Below are 23,463 nucleotides of genomic sequence, written 5' to 3'. Positions count from 1 at the left end.
GAACTGGTCTCCTGAATATGAAGGAAAGTGCTAAGTGTGTGCCATGTACAGGCTGCAAAGGGAAGGTGACTGCCACTTCATTGTGGTGTTAATATGATTTTGCAAATGGAAGGAGAAGGTCAGGAAAACTTTCTGTTCTGGCACATTTTGTTTGCCAGTAGTGACTAGATGTTTTCAACTTATGATCTCCACATTGGGTGGTTTAGAGATATACACTGCACATTCAAATGATTTTGCAAGTACACTGTCATCTTGTGGAGTTGTTTAACCATGACAGTGGGAAGGTAAAAGCCAAGAAGAGCTTTTTGTCCTGGCAGCTTTACTGTGGAAGGAGTTCCATTTGGGATCATGGCTCTGCGAGAATGAAGTACAGTTTACAGACTGCAAGAAGAAGGTGATAGCCAGCACTGTGTTTTTGTTCTAAAACCTTATTTTTGGGAGCAGTGGCTTGAAGACTTGAAATCAACAAGCTGACTTCAGTGACCATAAATAATGTCATAGTACTTATAGCTGGGAAGAAAAATGCATAATCCTAATATGTGTGGTGCATTGATACACTGCAAGGAGGATTAGTCAAGCAATTGCTTCTGTCTTGGCACATTTTTCTTTTCAAGCTGTAGTAGGAAACGTATCATTTTAGCTTTGTAGTCTATGGGATTGAGAAAATCCTGAGAAGGAGAGTGCACAGTACTGTATGTTTGATGTAGATTATAGGCTGCAAGGGACAGGTGAAGGCAACAACTGGCTGTTTGTTCTAGCCCCCACCCAACTACTGCAAAAACTAACCTGTCCTAGCCAGAACCAGGACAAGCTGAGAATTGTGCATAGCCCCAGTATGCTGTGTGTAGCTGAAAGGCTGTGAGTGATCCTGCAACGGCTTCTGTCCTGGCATGTTTTTCTGTGTGAGATGTAGAAGGACACTTTGGACTCTGTGAAATTGAGTGTATGATGGTACATATAGCTGAGAAGGAAAGTGCATAGTTCCAGGGTGTGTGATGGAGTTTAAGGGGTGTGAGTTAGATGTGGCGCCAGCAAGAACTTTCTCATCTTGGCATCTTTTGTGACCGAGATTTTTGCCCAGCATTTAAAATTTTGCTCCTTAGTTTTGCAGCAGCTTGAAGAAAAACAGAGACCATTGCTTCTTCGAGCAGGGTCTATCTTTATTACACTCCAGTATTTATATGTTTCTACCATGGAGAAGTTTTAAGAAAGTTTTGGAAATGGGCAGAGTGAAAGACAAAACAGCTACACCCCCAAACACCTGGCAGGGCAGACTTTTCTGCCTTTTATCATCCGCTCACAAAAACATGCTATCTCCCAGAATTCTGGGAGATAAAGGAAAAACATTCACACTTGGTGCTTATAGCTGTGGTCATTTCCCCAGTATGCATCTTCCCAAGAGAACAAAAGGCATTTATCAAAGTTAAGATAAACAAGTAACAAGTTGCTCTCTACACAGGGCTCTGGTTAAGGGCAGGATAGCCACCGCAGGCCTCTGCACTTAGCTCTTTGAGAGAGAAAACATGTGAGAGTACATACAGCTGATCAGGAAAATGCAGAGTACCATGGGATTTGTGCAGTTTACAAGCTGCAGGTGGGAAACTGACTGCCTCTTGATTGTGGTTCAAATACAAGTTTGCAAAAGGAAGTGGGAGGTAAGTGAAAGTTTTCTTTACTGGCACATTTTATTTGCTAGTAGTGCCTAGACATTTTCAACTTTGGATGTGCACATTGTGATGGTTTAGAGATAACCATGGAACATTTACTTCTTTTGCAAGTACACACTGCCATCATGTGGAGCTGTTGAACAGCAGCAGTGGGTGGGTAAAAGCCAATCAGAGCTCTTTGTCCTCGCATCTTTACTGTTCGAGCAATTAGGTGGGTGTTTCTTTGGGATCCTAATTCTGAAAGAGTGAAAGACTGGGGCATCACCTTCCCCTTTCAGTCTGTAAACTGCGCAACAGACACACACTGGTGCTATGTTTTTTCTTTCCAGATGAATTTATGATCACATATTTTTCACTGTTGCAGAGCCCAAAGTCTGCTGCAAGGGACTGCCCCGCGCCAGGGACGGACGTACCTGGACATTGCCACCTGGCCTGAGCATATATTAACCCATCAGGTTCTCTGCTTTTCGGGGGGACCATCAGCACCAAGAAGACCAGTTGGAAAGTATCAACGGAATATCATTGTGATCCATGGATGGTGATGTTTTCTCTATTCTGTTCCCCCCTACTTCTTTCTCTTTCTTTTTCTCTCTCTCATATTTACTATTAAATAAAACCCATACTGTTGACTTTGGCATATGGTCTCTTTGCACCTTAATTTGGGCACAGGCATTTCTAAGAGGATGGATCATGACAATTGCCTACATCTTTTGTCTCTTAATGGATGTCCATTTGCCATCTCCATGACAACACATGGGAAGAAAATGCCCTGAAGAAACCTAACCCCCAAAGGTATCCAAATTTCAGAGTTGAAATGCCAGCCACAGCCAGTGTTTGTTGTGCAGATCATAGAATGCCCGGGACCGTTAGGTCCAGGCACAGCTTTTCTGTCATGGCATCTTTTGTGTGGGAGTGTCTTGGAGTGAATTATTGTGATAGTATATTCCATGATCCTCTGCTTTGTTCCCAAAAAAATGGTTGCTGTATCTTTAAGAGCCGGCAGCCCGGTACGGGAGGTGTGTGCGGCCAGAGGGGGAAGAGTTTCTGCTTCTGCGGGGGCGTTTTGAAGTCTCGCCGCTCAGGTTTTCCGCAGCGCTGTGCCGCATGGTTTTTCCTTGGCTGACTTGGTTTGTTGGCCCAGGCAAAAAAACTTCTCCTTTCCCAGCCGTGCCGGGTAAGGGTCCAGAGTGGCTCCCGTGTGTCCTGCCGGGGAGAAGACACACCGAGCGACTCCAACCCAGCTGCTCCGCCTGTCTGTCTCGCTGAGCTCTGCCGTGCAGAGGAGATTGATGATGGACGAGCCACCGGGCCTTCATCTGCTGCTGGAACTTGTCCTGTTTATTCTGCAGAGGGAAAGCAGGCGCCATCTGGTATCATGTGTCGAGAAGGGGTATCCTCCGGCATTTTGCGTCTTTGTTCCGGTGTGTGTGGGGGTAAGGTCTGACACTTATTATTAACAGTTATTTACCTTTTTTTTTTTTTCCCTTGCTTGTTAGTAAACTGTTGGGGTTTTTTCACTTCGATCTATTAGTATTCATTTCCTATTGGTGGAAAGGGATTGTTGTGACTCTTTTAGAGGAGACAACTCATTCCAGAGGGTCCTCTTTTAAATTGTCTCCAAACCTAGACAGGAGCCATCTCTGGATGCCTTATACTTTGGAGGAGGCATAGTAATTTTTTGAGGGGGACTTCTCAAAGTGGGTGACCATGGCTTTCCTAAGAACAGAAAACACCTAGCCCCAGGTTTGGTACGCAGATAATTGGATACCCAGAGGAGGTAAGGGTGAGGAACACTTTTGTGTCTCTTTGCACCTCTTGTAGGACAGCAATCCACACAAGTATAGAATTTTTGTCATGGATTTCAAAATTTGGAGGTGGTCTCTGGAAAGCAAAAAACAGAGCCTTTTCTTGGGAAGGAAAGTACTTAGGCCAGCTGTCAGCGGTATGGTAGGTTGCCCAGGGGAAGCAAAGGCCAGTCAGAGTACTTTCCTGGCACTTCTTTTATTTTCTTTTGTGGGAGTAATTCACCCTGACATATTTTAGAACTGGTATCCAAATTTCAGAGCTGGGCTCCAAAAAATTATGGCAATACCTTTATTTTGGCAAGGCAAACAGCTAGTCCCAGTATTTGCAGTACAATGATAGGCTGCCCAGAGGAGGTAATAGTCAGAAACAGCTTTCTATGCCGGCACCTTTTATGTGGGATTAATCCCCAGACATATTTTAAATTTCAGAGGTGCATTCTTGAAAATTATGGCAGTACGATTATTTGTGCAAGAAACCTCCTAGCCCACATGGTTCGGATGATAAGATACCTTGGAAAGGTAAAGGTCAGCAGCAACTTTCTGTGCTGGTACCTTTTCTGTTGGACTAATTCCCAGATGTATTCAATTTTGAAGGTGGAATCCAAGAGCATCCAGTGTGGGTTCCACTGGGAGGGCCACAGGTCCTTGCTACTCCAGCACAAGCTTCCCACAGGGGTTACAGATTCCACCTTGGGCTTCACCTTGCCCTGGCACAGGCTCCTTCATGGGCTGGAGGTGGAGCTCTTCACCCGCCATGGACTTCTGTGGGCTGCAGGGACTCAGCTGCCTCACCGTGATCTTCACCACAGGCTGCAGGGGAATCTCAGCTCCAGCACCTGGAGAACCTCCTGCCCCTCCTTCTCCACCGACCTTGGTGTCTGCAGAGCTGTTCCTCTCACATGTTCTCACCCCTCTCTTTTCTGCCTGCAATTGCTTCTGTGCAGTAACTTTTTTCCCCCTTAAATTTGTTATCCCAGAGGCACTGTCACCATTGCTGTTGGACTCAGCCTTGGGTATGTCATGGCTTCCCATTGGTTCTATCAGATGGTATCACTGGTTTCTAGTAGCTTTGCAGGGAAGCACTCCTGTAGCCCCTCTCCCCCCCACCAAAGCCAAACACACAAACCAAATACAGATGCAAATCAAAGGGATGGAGAAATAAAAATAGCAATAGGCTGTAGGACAGAGATGGAAAATAAAGGGACAGGGAACAGGACAGAGTGAAAGAGAGAAACAAAGGGACAAGGAGCAAGACACTGAAAGAAGCAACAGGGACAGGGAGCAGGACAGAGGGATACCCAGCAGCACGCTGGATAAGAGAGAGGGCCAGGAAGCAGGTTAGAGAAAAAATTAGTATTGGCCAGAGGATAGATGGAGCATTACGAAATAGGAATGGGGAGCAGGACAGAGGAGAGAGAGACAAGAATTGTGGACATAGAGAAAGAATGAGACAGGGAGCAGAGGGGAGAGGCAGAGAGAAAAGGGACAGGAAGAACGGTGATGGAAAAGGGACAGGGAGCAGGACAGAGAACAAACTTGAAATGAAAAGAGGGCAATGGAGCAGGACAGAGATGAAGAAAGAAGGGCAGAAGGACAGAAAAATAAGGGACAGAGCAAGACAGAGATGGAGAAAGAAAGAACTGTGATGGGCAGGAAGGTATGTAGCAAGAAATGACAAGTTGATGAACAGAGAGACAGACAAAAAATAGGGACAGGAAGGTGGACAGAGAGACAATACCAGGACAGAGAGCTGGAAAGAAAAAGCAGTGGCAGGCAATGGGACAGGAGAGAGAGAAGGAAAAAGAAGGGTAGAGAAATAAAAAAGTTGAGGGACAGAATGCCAAAAAATTATCCCAGAGAGAAAGACAGTGACAAAGAAGACAGTGGGATAGAGAGAGAAATAAAGAAACGGGGAGAACAATAGAAAATTAGAGAAATAAAGGACAGGGAACAGCACAGAAGGATAGAGGTGTAAATAGAGGAATGAGGAATGGAACGGAGAGATAGAGAGAAAAAAGGAAGGGTAGGAAATGAATCAAAGGGATGAAGAAATAAAAAAGCAGTGATAGGGAGCAAGTCAGAGTGATGGAGCAAACATAACTAGTGATGGAGAGAAGGACAGAGAGAGCAACAGGGACCAGGACTGGGGGGTAGAGAAAGAGAGGGAATGGGACTGGGATGCAAAACAGAGAGAACAACTGTCGTACAAGGAAGTTGACAAAATTACAGAAAGGGAAAAAGATGGTTGGGAATCCTGATGACAGGGAGCCAGGCAGAGAGAGATGGAGGGACAACGAACAGCACAACAGTATCTTCCAGTATCTGATGGGGGCCTACAGGGAAGCAGGAGAAGGACACTTACTTCATCAGGCACTAGAGTGATGGGACAAAAAGGAATCACAGAATCATAAAATCTTCTGAGTTGGAAGAAAGATCATCAAGTCCAGCTCTTAAGTGAATGGCCGATATAGGGACCAAACTCACAACATTATTAGCACCATGCTCTCACCAAATGAGCTTACCTCAGGTACAAATTGAAAGGCAAAATTTAGACTAGACATTAAGAAGAAGTTCTTTACTGTGAGAGTGGTGAGACACTGGGACAGGTAGCCCAGAGAAGCTGCAGCTTCCTCATGCCTGGCAACATTAAAGACAAAGTTGGGTAAGGCCTTGAGCAACCTGGTCTAGTGGGACCATATGGCAGGGGGATCGGGAACAGATGATCTTTAAGGTCTATTCCAAACCCTTAACATTCTGTGAATAGAAGAGGCAGGGACAGAGGGCAGAGATCTAGAGAGCTAGGGAATACAGAGTAGGGCAAGGAGAGACTGGGAGGCAGAAGATGAGGACATGGCCCCAAGGACCTGGGACTTACTGCAGTTCCTGCTTTTAATGCCACCAGAGAATTTTACAGTTCAGATGCTTCTCCCTCCCTCTTTCTCTCCTTTAGGGTCAGATCTGAGAACCTATGAGAATACTTTGGTGTCTTACAGCTCTGGAAATACAAGGCTTTATAGATACATATTGTGACCCACACACGGTACATGGACATACTACACTTTTGGATACACATACAGAGCCTCTTTTATATGTTGATGATCTAGTCTGCTGAAGATACAGATGGGGAGACAACCAGAACCAGGGAGAGAAAAAGACGGATAAGGAGCAGAAAATAGAGGCAGATCATGAGATGGAGAAAGACCCATAAGGATGAGTAGCAGGATAGAGAGATGTAGAAGAAGAGGAGCAGGGAACTGGACCGAATTCTGGGGCATACAGAGCTGGAGCACACACTTCCAGGAAATCCATGGACATGTCCTGGGGGTCCCCCACCCTCTTACCCACTAGGCCAGAAAAATGGCACTCTGTCCTCCCTGCCAATCTGCACAGGTACCAGAGGAAGGTGCTTCCCTGCAGGGGCCAAGAACCCAGGCAGTGAGAGAGCAAAAGGTAGGAGAAGAAAGGGACTAGGCAGGGCTCAAGGCAGGCACAGCAGCAGTGCCCAGAAGATAAGGATGGACCTTGAGGGGCCAGCATATGTGGCCAGTCCCTGCCCCAGAGCCCTGAGCAAGCATGCTCAACAGCACAGAGCTGGGAGCAGAAGACATTTTATGCAGAGCTTTAACCCTACCAGCTTGGGGAAAACAAGTCCTACAAAGATGTCAGGGTTTGTCAGGAATCCATGTCAGCAGGGCAGCAGCCTCTCACTGACCAAGGCCAGGGTCTGTTCCAGGCAGTGTGCCAGGCAGGCACTGGTAACACCTTCTAATAAGTGGTAGCTCTGCACTGGTAACACCCACAGGCAGACATAGGGTCATAATGTGAGCCATGGACACGGTGGTGCCCAACACCAGGGTGCTAGCCAGCTGCAGGCAGGCAGCAAGCAGGCAGTGTCCTGGGCAACAGCACCAGGAAAACCCACCCCCAGGGAGTTCCCATCTGCAAAGCCCACAGCTGGCCAGTGGCTCCCTTGCAGTCTGGGCACAGCAGCCCAGCTGGAATGAGGTGTCCAGCCCATCCCACCCATCATGAGAGCCCAGATGCTGACCCTGCACGGGTACAGTCACTGCAGCCAGAAAGTGACACTGCATCTTCTTGCCAGCATATCCCTCTTCTGTGGTCCAACAGAGAGTGGGGACACATGTTGGGTCGTAGACTACCAGTGATAACTCTGTTGGTTGGGGGGCTCCGTATGGGACCACGCAATGTCCCTTTGCCTCTGTCCTGCACAGTGCAGAGCCCTGGTCTTGGCCAGGTGCTGCATGGAACCCTTTTGCTGGCAAGATCCTGTGAACTGGGGCAGGGCTGGTGTGGGCTCTTCCTGTAAGAGCTGGTTAGCTGCACTTTCCATCACCTCTAGCAGTACAGGCACTAGGCCTCCTGCTCCGTCTCCTACTCACTTCTGAGTGAGTACAGCCCTCCATCCTACCTGCCCAGAGCCAGGAAAGGGGGCTCCTGCCATACCTCATTTTGAACAGACCGTGCACCCCTCCCCAGTGGCACTATCACTCTGGATGCTGCAGCGGCCCACAACACACCACAGCAGCCACAGAGGCAGGGAGGGAAGGCGAATAGCCGTGAAAATGCCCCTCAGAAGAGGGGCTGGAAGCAGCCCTGCCATGACCCGGTGGCTGCTGAGGGTCTGAAATACGTGTTTGTGTGTGTCCTCGAGGAGTTGTTTCCTCCCCGGGCATTCCCTTAGAGCCATCCAGACTCTGCCCAGTGTTCCAGCAGAGGTCCCCAGGAACCCTTGGAGCTTTCCCGGGCACCAGGGACAGGAAAGTGGTGGCTGGTGCTGAGGGATACACGTGTGGATGTGCAGGTGTGTTGGGAGCTGTATGTGTGTCAGGCTGTTCTCAGAGTCAGAGCATCCACCAGAACGCACTACCTCTGGAGCACCGTGTGAGCTCGGAGGCAGCGGTGTGTGCTGAGCACGGTCTGCGTGTGGAGGCCCATGTTGCGGGGTACAGGTGTTCCTGTGCGTGTGTGTGAAAATGAGTGCAGGAGCAGGGACGCGGGGCCGGGGCGGAGCCAGCGCCGGCACCAGGCTCGGCCCGAGCGGCACCAGCAGCGGCTCTTGGCAGCGGGGACAGAAGTGGCACCCATCAGCAGCTCTGCCCGAGCGGTACTGGCAACGCAAGCGAGCGACACAGGCAGTGGCATCGAGCAGAGCCCCAGCTGTGCCCGGGCGGCACCGGCACCAGGCAGTGGCTCTGCTAGAAGGGCACCGGCACTGGCAGCCGCCCTCAGCAGGGCGAGCGGCGGCACGAGGCGGGGCCGGGTGAGGTCCCGCCGGCGTGGCGGGAGCGCGGGGTCCGGCCGGCAGCGGAGCGGGGCGCTGGGCACCCCGCGCCAGGGTGACCAGCTGCCTCTGGCGAGGCGGGATGGACGAAACGGGCGGCGAGCGGCTCCGGGGGCTTGGGCAGCCCCCCGGGGCACCAACATCTTTGCCCGCCGCGAGACGAAGCAGTGGTCGGGCTGCCCAGGCTGGGCAAAGCGCAGCTCTGCCTGGCAGGAACCAGGTCCCGGAGCAGCTCGGGGGCCCTCCCCTGTGTCCCTGCAGAGCAAGTGAGGCAGCTTTACTGCACAAAGCGGAGGCACCCTCAGCCACGGCACACCCAGAACCAGCGCCAGTAACATCAGGGAGTGCAGACTGCCTGCTCCTTGTCCCCCTCTTCTCTCCCTGCTCCTTTCTGGTCAGATCAGTAGGGTCTCTGTTGTCCCCACCCAGCACTGCTGTCTGTTGCCTTACACTGCCTTTCTTGACCTTTCCTTGCCAGAGGAGCTTGGCTGTACTGGCCCACAGCATGCCTGGCATGCATGATATGCTGCCTGCCACTACTAGGGCTCTGTGTGGGGCTTTTTGTCAACCCCAACAGCTATGCATTTGGAACGGTTCTCCCGGCCAATCCCTTAGCAAACCCTTACTAGCAAAACCAGGTCTCCTGAGCCCCAACTTTGCCACTGATTGGGATCTCATCCCTGGGAATTTCTACTTCTTCCATCACATTGCCTCTGCCCCTGCTAGCTCAAAGTAGCAGATGTGGGAGAGGAACCCGGCTGCCCATGCTCTCCATCATCCTTCCTGTAAGAGCAGCTGTCCCTTTCACTGTTCCTTGAGGCTATTCAGAACGAAGTGAAACTCGGGAGCATTTAAACACACCTGTTCACAAAAAGGTAAAGTTGCTGTTGTTGCTGAGAAAGTTGCAAAAGACTTCCAAGGGCAACAGAGCCACGTGGGTAGGTGGCAGCTTCCTGAGAAGACACTAAATGGGGACCTGGAGACTTCCCACTCTGCCAGAGATGTTCTGAATGACTCCATGAGCTAACCCAACCCAGTCTGAGTGCCTACAGCCTCTTCCAAAACATGACTGTCAAGGCACGTTTGGAAAACTACTTCAGGTAGTGCTCAAGTATCAGATGAGCATTGGGCTGAGGCTATGCAAACAGGCCCAGCCTTTGAAGAGCTGCTCAGCTGTGCCCCCAGAAACCACTACTGTCCTCCCCCAGTAAAGCAAAAGACATAAAAAAAAGCATGCATAACCAAGAACAGCCACTCACTTGTGAGAGAGCACAGGATCTTAGATACTCATTCTTTCACAGCCCACATGAGCATTGCAGGTCTGAGGGTCTTTATTTCAGTTATCAGTGGCTAAAGGGATGAGTTACACGTTGTAGCATCCATAGGCAGCAAATCATAGTAGCAACGGGGTACTCACTTTGTGTTTAATGACAAGATGAAAGACTGCACAAGGTACACCAAGGCAACTCCAAAGGCTGGCAGTGAAAACAAGATACTAAACCTGGAAAAGACCAATCGGCCCAACTAGGGCTTAGGAAAAAAATAATTATCACATTGATGCTGGATGGGGGGAAAAAGAATTCAAACAGCAGAAAGTAAGAGAATCCCCAAAGGGGAATCAGTAACATGGGGATGGACAGAACAGCCAGGGGAGGGAGTCACTCAGGGTTAGTCATAAGCACAGCTGGACCAGATAACAGAAACATATTTCACTACATGGAGCAACATGCCCTACCTATTAAGAGGTGTGTTAAGTTTTTCCCCCTTCCAGCTACTTCACAGTCCAGGAGTTAGTTACAGCACAATGCACAGATCTAGTTAGTGAGGGTGGTCCAGAGCACCCATCCTTTTTAACAGACCTGTGTAACTCACCAGGCCCTTGGGAAGCATGAGCCACACAATGCACAAGAGGGACCAGTGGAAGCTCCTGCCAACCACCCAGCACTACTTGGTGCCCTGCTTATGCAGCAATTCCAGACAAGGCTACTAAAGCTGTGTCTCTGGGTATATTGACCCTGCCCTGTGGAGGGCATCTGGCAGTGAACCCCAGCATTCCTCAGGCTGACCTGGACTCAGATGGCATGAGAGAACAAAGAGAGAAACACTGGAAGTACTGTAAAGGCTTAGACCATTCCACAGAGAATTAATATGGCCTGTAGTTCCAGTAACTGGAGAAAACGGAGATCTGGAAAGCAAGAAGAAAAGCAGTTAAGTTCCTATACCCCTTGGACCACAAAAAAAAAGAGCACAAAATGTGTGAGGGAGGACTGAGCTTCACAGCATTATACACTTCAGCACAGCACTACTGAAGGGCAGGTTTGCTGCTGCTGGTGTCACTCAAGGAGCACAAAGTCACTTGCTCAAGGTGGCAGCCAGGCCAGTTGCAGAGCTGGAACTGAGCACTGATCTACTGGAATCTAGGTTACTCCTCTCTAGTACTTGGTGTTTCCTCTCATCCACCTCATGACTGAGAACACAGAAGTGTCTACTTGGTCCTTTCCATCTAGTCACCAGCTCAGCAGACATCTGCCACACCACTATACTTATCCTATGGCTGTCTGCTAGGCAGTGCCAGCCAGCTCCCTGGCTCCAGAACATTGACTCATCTCTTGTTTTCATCAAGTTGAACAGAATAACATCACATCAGATCCGAGGTCCTCTCAAAATCCAGAGTTGAAAACAAAGCCCCTTTTCCAAGGCCATTACCTTGTCCTTCAGTTGCTGGCAAAGCTGCAGTGAAACTGTGAAGAAGACAAGGGCATCATTTAACCACGGGACAACACATTCCACTTTATGGACATGGCTGACTTCATATCGCTGGCTGCCAAACTCACTGGAGGGGGGGAAAAGAGCACAGCTTCACACACAACAGCATAGAAAACAACTCAACTGTCCTACCTTCCCATGGGAGAGATTATGATGATTTCTATCACATTTAAATCAGCACCTGGCAAAGTTACAGAATGCAAACACTCAGACCACCTCTGACCAAATTTAGAGTTAAGCTAAAGGGTGAAGGTAGGAACTTCACCTCATTCCAGACAGGCACAGAGGCAGGGAATGCAGATGGCAATGCCAATAACCAAACACTCATTTTGGTTGTAAACTCTCATCTCTAGATAAACTCTAGATAAACACTGTATAGATGGGCTGAATCCTGGAAATTCACATCTTTCAGCCTTTAGGACCGAGTAATTAAAGAGACACAGGAGAGCATTCACAGGCACAGCAAATGACTCAGTCCAGCTTCTCCACTTCAGAGATGCTACAATGGAAACTGCACACAGCTGTCTGGATTTCACCCTCAAGACATACCAACACCTGTTACCCAGCTACACTACCCTTGTAGTGACTGTACTTACAACATGGCCCCAGGGTTGTGCAAAACAGACCCTCCAGCAGGCTTGAAGTTCTAGAGAAGGAAAAGATCATTAGGATTTTGAGGCAGTAAACAAACTACTTAGAAGAAAGACATTTGAGGTTTACACTTTCAGTAGCCTGACATCAAGAAACACCCACACTCTATTTGCCTGGACACTCCATCAATATGGAATCCCTCTTGTTAGAACCCTTCCTGCTCCTTCAATGAAAGAAATTTTACACACTGGCTAAGTTAAATGTAGCTACAAATTTTATCACTACAGAAATAAGATGAGAAGATCCAGAAGAAAAACAAAATACAGATTTTTAGGAAAATCTTCCTTATGGAAGGACTGCACGTCATAAAGCTTAAGAGTTGAATGCTCTTTTTACAGGACATCAAGTTGACCCATGCAACAGGTGAAGCAGAAAAGTATCCATCAAAACTCCATTCAGGAAACCCAAGATGCTACTTTGATGTAAACTGAATTAATATAATTACGCCCTTTCAAAATTACAAAGAATTATCAAACTATATTTAAAATATTTGGTAAAAAATGGCTTACTCCAGAGCACTGGTATGTTCTTCTGGGCTAAGCAGCCATGCCCCAAACCAGATTTAGAGCCAGTGCTTTGTGTGCAGCAGACCTAAACACAGACACTTAGCACCAGCTGAACTCATTCCTGCATTATCTTATGAACTAACATTGCACCAGGTAGCAGTGCAATCTCCTCCTCACAGTGGGATGCAAAGAGAGGAAACTAAACAAGGCTCAGGAGATAGCAGGCATCACCTTGGTTGTGCTGGGCTGCAGCACATGGAGCTGGTAGACAGTGAGGCACAGCTTGTTCAGGTTAATATAGAAATTCACAAGGATGTCTGGAGGCAGCGTAGGGGTGAACATTTTCTGGCAAGAAAATTAGTTTCTTTGTCAGTGGAAAGATCATAATTTCTAATGCTGGGAAATCATTCCCTTTTCCCAAGCCACACTACAATTACCCCATGGCAAAAAAAACATTAGGAGAGAAACAAAGACTCAGAAGCTGCAGGCAATGGTTGTTGCTCCTGCTGCCCTTGATCAAATGGTATGTGCATGACAGTGACAACAGAGGATGGAGCAGTGTTCACAGGGGCAAATCATCCCTGGACAAGACTCTTGGGCAGAGAACAGAACTTAATTACCAGAGCCCTCATGCTCAAGTCACCTGCATTCCCACAGGAAGACACAAAGCAGCCAAAACCACTCAGGATTTGCCCTTGCTTCAGTTCTGCCACAGGAGATACTTCAGAAACCCACTTTCACCAGGATGCAGCCCAGTACCCAAACTGTTCAGGCTGCTGGACCTGTATAGAGATCTAGACCACCACATACTTACTGTGAGACCACTGGAGGCAATTTCTGGTAGTGTCAGAGTGGCAGGAGTGGTCAGCCGATTTCGGGCTCTGGAGAGCTGCAACATCACAGCATCCATAAGCTACAAGATAATGTACAGAACCACTGCTGAGTGTGATTCCTGGACAGCTCTGGACACTGTGCTGCAGAATCCTACAGCCTTCTGCAAGCGCTAAAACAACAACCGCCACCACCCTTCACCCTTCCAAGAATTCAGGAACTTATTGGGAAGGGGTGGCTCCCACATAAATGCAGTTTAACTGGTACCACTATCAGAGACTTATGAGACAGGTCAGGAGTGTTCAATACCTGTGACTGATGAGAGAACAGTTATTCATGACAAGAATACCAAGGCAACATAAGATCAATTACTGATGCCACAGAAGCATCAGCTCTTCAGAAGAACAGGCATTAAGGAAAAAATGACAAGCTGCATTCTTGGTCTTCCCACTCCCACATCACAGGTACAACTGCTGAATGGGCTCCCCCTGTTCATAACCAGCTATGAGCAAGGCAGTAGAAAAAAGAACCAGCTCATTGTGAGGTCTATCCTGCCGGAAACCACAGTTCAAAGGCTCTATTCAGGCAGACTTCCTCTTCCAGAAAAAAAGGGGGAAGCAACATATGTCTGCTATAGAGCTCATGACTGCTAAGATGAAGGCACTTTGTATTATGACTAATATCTCCCCCTACTTCCACCTGAAAGTAAAAGGAAATAGTTTTATTACCTAGCTTCTTCCTATGAGCAGCCCTTGCCCATATGGAAACTAAAAAAGTATAGTTTTCTCATGTTTGATGTTGTGATGGATTCTAATGAACAAGCCGAAATTCTGGTGCCTTCAGAGAGCATTTCCAAGCAAAAGGTTGGGCTTCACTGCCATGCAGCAGCAGGTACTCTGTATTAGACCCCAGCAAATACTACTGGCAAGAGAGAAGTCACTTTCAGATAATCACAAGTACTGTCATCTTTTGTTTGCTGATGGCTGCCTCACTGCTGCTCTCTCGCCAGCAGCACCGATCAACAAAGAGCGTAAATTATGTAACAGCATTATCCACAGAAGATCAAGGAAGATCCTCCCAGATTATCACTGGTGAGTAACAGGGCACCAACTGCTCAGATTATTGTTCACCAGGGTGTACAGCCCTGTTACTAATGCTAAACTAGTACAGATTCATATAAAATATGAGGTCACATGGATACTTCTTGACATGGGTATATACAGGTACAGCTGTGAAGTCTGTTTCCCCTAAGGCAGTAATGTGCATTAACTGTGTTTAAAACACAAACGGAGGGGAAAAAATGCATGTTTCTACCCATGCAGCAGGGGCTTTCTCCTCACCTTGAGCACTTCCAACCCTGTTTTGAACTGGTAATTCACATCTCTGTTCATAAGCAGGTAAATGGCTTGGTTCACATGGTTTCTAGCATCCTGGATCTGCAAAGGTACAAATGCAGTCCTATGAAAGAAACACTCCATAATAACACATGCTGGAAAGTAAAGGTTTCCCCAGTTATCTCACTGACTTTAAGAATGGTGTCTTCTCAAATGTTAATGCCATGTCTAAATGTCAGACATACTCTAACACAAACCTGCCACTGCTGCCCAGAAGCATTACTGGGTTCTCCACTCACGGACTGGAGATGCAGAACAGTCTGACAGCTACAACATGGATTGTCAGTACAAATATTGTTGAATCAGGCACTCTCATCCTGGGAGTGCTCTGACCATGACTGCTTGGTAGAAATTCTCACTGCTAATGGCATACAGCAGTCAGTTCTACCACCATGATTCCATCCTATTAGAGCTAAAACCAATGACATCAATGAGCAGCAAGCACTGACTTCTAATACAGTGTCTCTGGCAGTATCCCAGAGTCCTTTTAAAGTAAAATTGTTGGGATTGAGAGTTATCTCCAGCATCAAGAAGCTGTGCCATTGTGTGGGACCGGACCAGACTCAGGACACAGCTGGCTCGAATTCCTCTCAAGCAGGAGGAACACAGTTATCAAAGCAAGGTTGATAGGTGTATCCTTGCTTTCACAGAAGCAAGGACAAACCAGAGGAAGACAACAGCCCTGGGAGAAACTGACTTCTGTTCAATTTCAGGCAGCAGCACAAAAATTGAAAAACAAGCCCAAGGAGTAAATCAGAGGGTGCAAATGGAAGAGCTACACAGAGAAGCTTGTATGAGAAGTGTCTGCTGGGAGGGAGACATGCAACACAGCTTGGGGTATTTGTAGTTTGATATATCTACAGTGCCCTCCAGCAATCGCAGCTCCCAGCTCTACATCCTTGTAGAAGCCTCCCTGGCATAGATTTGGCTCCGATTCCTTCTAATGCAGAGCTCAGGGAACACGGAACAACCTTGCTTTTAGAAAGCTCTTGCACTGGAGGCTACAGAGAGGAGTGAGAATGATAAGCCCAGTGTCAGACTGCAGAAAGACTCTGCAGGTACTTGGGCATCTCCAAACATCATCACCTCCAGTCTTCACATCTCCCAGAGGCTTCTGAGCAAGCAAAACTGTTCCTGGCAGTGTTACCCAACCAAGCAGTGCCAACCCTGCTGTTATGATTTGCTTCATTCATATTCCTGCTTGATTTTGCTCTGTTTTCTAATCAACTTCCTCAACATTTATGTGCCTGCACTTGTGTTCCTCAAAAACGTGCCTATGCTACAACTTCTTATCCATGACTTCACTTTGTACAGAGAAACAAAACTCCAGCTGACATCACTCACTAAGGGAAGACAATTGTGATCCTTTGAGATGCTAATTTTTAATTTAGACAGGCCAAAGATCACCATATAACCACTTTAAATGCTTCTGCACTCATTCCTTTAGGCACTCACACTCCATATCTGAACGACGTTAGAACACATAATGCAAGTAAATAAAGGGAAGTGTTTTCCATAAAAGCTGGTAGAAGTCTGTCAACCAGGCAGCAGTACAAAACAGCCACAAAAGCAGAGGCACTGCTGAGTGTTGTCACAAAAACTTCCTTGCTTTGTTGCAAGGCATAAACAAACTCAGTCAAGTTTGGCATTAGTGTCCAAGTATACAATTTTCTAGATTTCTACAAAGTTACTAGGTAGAGCTTTCACTGCTAAAGCAGGCATTAGGAACTGCACTCAATGCCAAATGCACTCATCAACTAGAAAAACCTGAGCTACGGCACAGGGAAGTACATTGAATACATCTCCCTTCAACCTACTCAGCTGTGACAAAGGAATTGAGGCAAACCATGTCTTCAGACGCTAGGTCAGGTCCTGAAATCAGGTTATCTCCCAGCAAAATGATGGGAAAGAGATTCTGGTTCTGGATAGCTGCATCCTTTTAACTCCTTACCTGAGGGAACTCAGACATACTACTGGAACACAGTAATTTGTTCTCAGTGTAAACAAATGCATCTGCAAGAGAATGAGAACAAGCTACTCAAAGCCCCTGAAGCTGCTCTTTGCCCTGCTAGCCTGGGATGACATGGGACAGTCCAGCACAGGCACCTCAGGCACTCCTTTAACGGAGCATGATTGCTAGCAGCCAGCCTTCAGATCAACTGGCGTGTCTGGAAGGAGCCCACCCAGGAACCCCAACTGAATTTAACTGATTTTAATTGCACCTGCTTCCTCCTTAGCTTTTACCACTGTAGCTCATGTGGAATGGACATAACAGGTCTCTCTCAAAGGACTAAAGTTACTGCTCAGAGAGCACTGAGGCTATGGACGGGCAGGCATCTAAAGCCAACAGGTACCTGCTGCAATTTCCACTGCTTGTCTTCCCGGAAAGCAAAATGCAGGAGCTGATTGTTTCTGGGCATTTTCAGATTAACATCCTTGAAGAAAGAAACGAACACATGAGAGTAAGAAATGCCTATATGCAGAAGATGGGGGCTGGCAGTCATATTCCATTCTCCCAGACCATCTTGGCAAACTGCCTTCTGCAGCCCCAGCAAAGCCAGAATCTCAGTGCTCGCACAGGATGATATTAATACAAAGAATAGGTTGAAAGGCACTGAGTGAATTGGGATACAGGCAGGACACATGACCTCAGCCCAGAAGGCCCCCAAGGAAACTTGTTATTACACATCGAAGGTGGTAAAGGCAAGGAATCCCCATGGAAGTTGACTCCAGCACTCACCACCATGTGGTGGTGGTAGGAGGGGGTGTCAGATGCTGGATCTTGACAAATTTCAATGGTTGCTGAAACATTGAGGCCAATTAGGGAGGACTGACGAAGAACACTGATCATAGGTAACACATAAACAGGGTAACCTCCCTCCCTGAGGTGATGAAAGGGTGATAAGGACAACACCCACCCCTTGTAGTACAAAGCAAGAAGTGTGGCAAGTACTCACAGCTTGACACAGTGCATCTCCCTGCAGCGTCATCACACCTTTCACCTGGTCTGTGCTGGAATGAGAGGAAACATCTGGGCAACATATGTCACAAGAGGCACCTATCAACTGCCGACCTAACACCTCCCCTCCTCATCCTGTGTAGCCAGCACGGTTCCTCCTGCCCAGGGACTGAACACTACACACACTTTCAAGTCCCCAGTTCTTGGCCTGTGGTCAATTCCTGTTGTATTCTTTATGGGCCACCTCACCCTAACTGCTCTGCCTAAAACATTACCTTCATTTCTGATCCCATTCTTATTCCTTTTATCACCTGTCAACAATTTGGTTGCTGTTACAAACAGCTCTAGCAGGCACAAGCACAAGACAATAAATTAATTACTGACACTGGAGTGTTAGGTGATTCCTACAAGAGTTGAAAGCTACAAACAACACCCCATTCCAAGAAAAAGACCCTAAATAAGTAAAACCCCACAACCTTAAATAAATAAAAAACCCACACCCCAAACCCTTTGAAAGGTCCTGCAAGATGACTCACATCTACAATGAAGTGTGAGAAGAAGACTGAAGCACCTGGTTGGGCTATATCCTACATTTTCAGATCAACTTACTTTTCAGATCAACACTGCAAGATCCACCTTACAACAACAACAACAAATGAAAACTAAATTAAGTTTAACTAAGATCTGAAGAAGACAACCTTCAAACTTAGTACAGAATTACTGCATGATTCTTTGCAATGCTGTGACATTCCTAAGGACTAAGGTGAACTGCTTTGTGACAAGCTTGTGGCCTCTGCCACAGCAGCTACTGAGTCCAAGGGACACACTGAAGATCAAAAAATGGATATCAATTTCAGAAGAACTGCTCGTCTATAGCACCTTCTGCAAAAGCCTCAGTTTGCTTTGTGTGAAGGAGATTTACTATTGTTATTTTAGGAAGATTAGGACAAAGGTTAAGATTTCTCCACAGTCAGGGTCAGAAACTGAGCCAAGGGTAGAGTTCAGGTCTTGTAACTGCAACTCCCTGTGTCATAATCAGAAAAACGCCCCTTGGCAAACTGCCCACAGCACTGAGGTAACACATGAGCATATGGTCAGGAATCAGTGCCTACGTTATAGGTGTCAGCAGAAAATGGCAGAAGGCTGGCTCAGGCAGCCCTGGAACACAGCTACAGACTGTTACCTTCACCTCCCATGAGAGTTAGTTTGTTTTCCTCAAGGCAAAATCTCCTATTAAAGAAAACCCACTACACCAGGGCTTCTGCAAAGCCCTTCACCACAGATCCTCCAGGACCTGCACCCTTTGCTGCAGAGGGAAGTGACCCGCTGACCACCACCACTTACCCTGACGTGCTTAGTACAAAGTTCTCCTGCTTGACAGCTCTTCCTGAGCCACTGGTGGGCAGGGCAAAGCGGTGGGAGGCCTCCTGCCCAAGAGAGGACACAGTGAGTGCTGGAGCATCTGCCTGGGCCCAGCACACCGTGAGCCAGGAACAAAGATAATGTGGACACCAGCAAGTGGCTGAATATGTAGCAGTCACCTCTGCCAGCCTCCTGAAGTCCACCAAGCAGAGCACTTGGATTTCGTCCTACTGCAGGACCGGTGCAGCCCAGGAGAAGGCTCAGCGCATGCAACCTACAGTGAAAGGCATTTGGAAATCCCACACCCTGGAGCTGGGCAGTGCCAGCAGGATCCCCCAGCTGCCCACAGAAGGAGCAGCACCCAATAGCTCAGCTCTGCACAACGTCAGGCACCATGGTGCTGCCCCTTATCACAGCTGGTCCTTACACATGAAGGAAGTCTGGAGTGAAAACCACCCCGCCACCTGGTTATCCTAGCTGGTGACTGCCCTTTACACAGTTCACCCTTAAAACTATAATAAATTCTTCAAAGTGGGTACTATATACACAGGTGTTGTCTATTGTCACCTGCTACTGACTCCAGTCCTGGGGATCTGAGTCAGCACTACGGCACTCTTACCTCCTCTGGCACGTGCCCCTCACCTCCACATTTTTGGCCCTGCTCTTCCATCACACTATAACCTCCCAAAACCACAGAGTGTTAAGGGGCTGGGCCTGTTGAACACTGACCCAGCAGACACATGGTGCATTCTCAGTGCACGCCAAGTCCCTTTGGCCAGATCCCCACTGTCTGCTTGGAAAGAGTCGACCCTGCAACGCATGCTCGGGCTGGAGAAAGGTCAGAAAAGTGTTGCCCATCTACTTGAGCTCAACACATTAGGCCTCTGAAAGGGGCAGGTACCAGCAGAGGAGTGGGCATGTCGAGGAAAGGATGATTATGAACAAGGAGAGTGCATGCTAGTAGTTACTGCACAAGTAGCAGCTGTCAGCTAAAGGCCACGGTGCTTGCTTCCACCAGCACATGTCAGAATTACAGGCAGATCCAGATTCTCTGTTCCAGAAAATATTCATATCTCATGCAAATGCCTGGCAGATAGGTCTGGCTGTCTCCATGTGCCTTTTCAAAGCAGCTCTTAGCAGAGGATCAAGAACAGAGCAATCTTGGGGAAATCAGCTTTACTGGGAGTCCTTAAGAGCAGAGGGCAAGCAAGCACTAGGGACAGAACTGGACATGCATGGATGACCTTTCTGTGCAGCCTCTACCAAGAATTTTTTCCTCCAGGGGAAACCTATCACCATTCCTTACATAGAAGGTCAGACAAAGCCACAACACAAAAACCAGATAAAATTAATCTCACCTTCAAAATATCCTGCAGCTGTCTCAAAACAGCATGGACCTCTTCTTGTAAAAGCCATTTAAATTCTTCTTCCTATGTCGTGGGAAGATAGCAGTGGAATCATTAGAAATCAAACACCAGAAGCAAATCTCTCAGACACATAAGAAAATTGTTTAAGTTCTAAGTCTACTGCTGTTTCCATGCTATTTAAATAAAGGAGGAGAACAAAAGATTTCTTCCTGATTTGTTGAAACACCTCAGTCTCCCCATCTCCACTCCAGTCCAATGAACTGTCCTCATTCTTGCCTTGTCTTTAAGAAAGCAACATTTACACAAATCACTGTACCAAAAAACCTAGAATTGAATGTGAATTTCAGAGCAAAGTAAAAATCCTGCTGCTTCAAAAACTGGGGCATCTTTTCAAGCTGTTGGGATGGACTCACCTGGCTGCCAGACACCCACCCAGCCTCCCTCACTTCCCCTTCCTTGATGGGTCAGGGGAGGAAATAAGATCATGGGCCAAGGTAAAGCTAGGGAGATCCATTACCAACTCCTGGCAAAGGCAAGACTGAATCAACTTGCAGACAAATTTGTTGCTAATTAGGTGGTGAGAAACAAAGACAAAAACTAAAATGAGCATCCCCCACCCCCCACCCCCAGCATCTCCCCAAGCAATAGCAGTCTAAAACCAAACCAAAAAAAGGGGGTGGGGGGGCACAGGCTGGGGACTCCCAATCACTGGGGCAAATTCAGTAACAAACAAGTTTGGATCTGATGACTCACTGCCTTGAGCCTCCATCGGTTGCTGCCACAGAGAAGCCTGTACAAAGCAGACCCTCAAAGCACAGCTAATGTTTCTGTTAAACCACAAGACCCCATGCAGATCATCAAAGAAGTGGGGAACAGAAGTAAGCATGGGACAAAGAAAAGATTGCCACTTGTCATCCTGTAAGAAAACAGAAATTTTCCATGGGGAGAGTTCTGAGCAGATTGCCCATAGAAAAATAGGAAAGGTATGGTCAACTCAGAACTTCAGGCTTGTGGTTTCTCTGCTAGACGGTTCCTGTTCACCATGAGGAACGCAACCTCCCCACTGATGTGTCATCACCTTATGCAAGAGTTATCCCAACAAACAGTAGGACTAAATCAGGTTTGTTTCAGAAAACATTTATCCAAGGCAGGCACACACAACAAAGCCAGGCAGGATTCCCTGTTATCCTTCAAAGCAGTTTGGGTGCAGGACCACTGACTTCGACCCTTTAATCCTGTTTTGGGTTTCTGGGAACTATACTGGTCATAGAACATCCCTAACTGGAAGGGACCCACAAGGATCATCAAGTCCAAGTGTGGGCTCTGCACAGGACAGCTGCAGGAATTCCACCATGTGCTTGAGAGTGTTGTCAAAACACTCCTTGAACTTTGTTAGGCAGGGTGCTGTGACCACTGCCCTGGGGAGCCTATTCCAGTGCCTGACCATCCTCTGGGTGAAGACACTTTTCTAAATGTCCAGCCTAAACCTCTCCTGACAGAGCTCCATGCTGTTCCCTCAGGTCCTGTCACTGATCACCAGGGAGAAGATGGATCTGCAGCTCTTTCACTCTGTAATGCTTGCCCTCCTCCAGGTTCCTAAAGGAACAGTGATCCCATGGGTGAAGGACATACCTTTAGTACCTCCAAAACCCACCAGCACCATGCAGGTGTTGCTACTCAAAATCCCCATTGGTGTCTTTCCTCCCTCTAGTCACAGCAAGAAACCTCCCTTCCCCTGCCCATTAATTTTGGACTAAGTCAAGTTCGTGCACATCTGTGCACTGCACAGTTGTATTTTTGGGGAGTGCTGGTCATACTCTTCTAAACCATAGGACATTAGAAAAATCTGTTTTCCTATGTCGCTTTCCACCCAGACCGATGGATCTCTGAACCCCTTTTCCAGAGCGGAGATTTCACCTCTCCTCGGAGCTCCTGTCCCGGGGAGGCCGCAGTGACGCCTGCTCTGCGCCGTCCCCGCTGCTACCAGGTCACTAGGGCAGCTCAGGCACCCGCCATGTGCCGGGCCGGTCAGCGGCACACCAAGGTCAAAGGGCACATTCACGGTGTGCTGGGAGCAGGGCGGCCCCGGCCTCGCCACCCCACCCCACCAGGCCCACCGGAGGAGCGGCGCCGGTGGCAGAGACCCGGGCGCCGCTGGTGAGCGAGGCGGGAGGAGGCCGCGGCCTTCGAACCACGCCGCGACGGGGCCCGGGCGCCGGTCCGAAAGCCTGGCCCGACAGCACGGCCGGAACTTAGGCAGCGCCTGCAGTCAGGGCAGCCGCTCTACGGCCGGGCCAAGGCGGACCCCGTACAGCGCTCGGCCCGGACTCGGGGGTAGGGGACGGCCTTGCCGCCATTCCACGGCTCCCCGCCCGAGCAGACGGAACGAGCCTGCGGGGGCCCAGCAGTGCTGTCATGCGCGGGGAGAGGCCGCTGCCGCTCTCCCTGGCCCCGCCGATCGCCCGCCCGACTCACCAGCACCGCCCGCTCCCCCTGGCTGGCCATGGCCGCCGCCATCCCGACACCGCCGGCCCCGCCCCCGACACCCCGCGCGCACGGCCCTGCAGCGCCTGATTGGGCACCGCCGCTTCCTCCGCCGCCGCGCGGGGCGGGGCCCGGGGTGACGTCAGAGAGGGCGGGGCCATCGCCCGCACAGCCCCGAGCCTGGCGCTGCCGCAGGATGGGTCTGAGCTGCCGGGCCCAGCCCAGCGCAGAGCGGCGAGGATCGAACCGAGCTGCGTGCAAGAATACTCAGAAATGAGTGAAGACGTGGAAGTCTCATTACTTCTCAAAATAAATACATGTATCCTGGCAGTGAGGTCTTTGCACAGAAGTCGGCGAGTTCCCTTTCAC

General features: G+C 48.6%; 2 protein-coding genes across 5 annotated transcripts; both read right to left on the bottom strand.

Annotated features, from left to right (window-relative positions):
- Positions 1–1,142: 1,142 nt before the first annotated feature.
- LOC120410812 lies at positions 1,143–9,944 on the bottom strand. Its single transcript, XM_039560639.1, has 2 exons — positions 4,025–9,944; positions 1,143–3,010 (listed from the first exon to the last, which is right to left on the bottom strand). Exon 1 carries the CDS (start codon positions 9,288–9,290, stop codon positions 7,938–7,940), a length of 1,353 nt encoding a protein of 450 aa, XP_039416573.1. The 5' UTR covers positions 9,291–9,944; the 3' UTR covers positions 1,143–3,010; positions 4,025–7,937.
- A 103-nt stretch (positions 9,945–10,047) lies between these two features.
- Positions 10,048–23,165, bottom strand: ROGDI (rogdi atypical leucine zipper). Of its 4 annotated transcripts, XM_039560640.1 has the most exons (11): positions 23,086–23,164; positions 20,602–20,673; positions 19,226–19,308; positions 17,880–17,934; positions 17,277–17,357; positions 14,869–14,964; positions 13,512–13,610; positions 12,929–13,042; positions 12,137–12,186; positions 11,481–11,607; positions 10,048–10,959 (listed from the first exon to the last, which is right to left on the bottom strand). In XM_039560640.1, exons 1-11 carry the CDS (start codon positions 23,125–23,127, stop codon positions 10,918–10,920), a joined length of 861 nt encoding a protein of 286 aa, XP_039416574.1. In that variant the 5' UTR covers positions 23,128–23,164; the 3' UTR covers positions 10,048–10,917. The 4 variants fall into 4 exon arrangements, with proteins under 4 accessions (XP_039416574.1, XP_039416577.1, XP_039416576.1 ...); XM_039560643.1 differs by lacking the exon at positions 12,929–13,042 and having other exon boundaries at positions 23,086–23,165; XM_039560642.1 differs by lacking the exon at positions 14,869–14,964 and having other exon boundaries at positions 23,086–23,165.
- Positions 23,166–23,463: the final 298 nt, after the last annotated feature.

This window comes from Corvus cornix, chromosome 14 (genome assembly GCF_000738735.6).
Source record: "Corvus cornix cornix isolate S_Up_H32 chromosome 14, ASM73873v5, whole genome shotgun sequence".
NCBI classification, from domain to species: domain Eukaryota; kingdom Metazoa; phylum Chordata; class Aves; order Passeriformes; family Corvidae; genus Corvus; species Corvus cornix.
The sequence above is the reverse complement of the archived record's forward strand: the minus strand, read 5'-3'. Positions and strand labels throughout refer to the sequence as shown.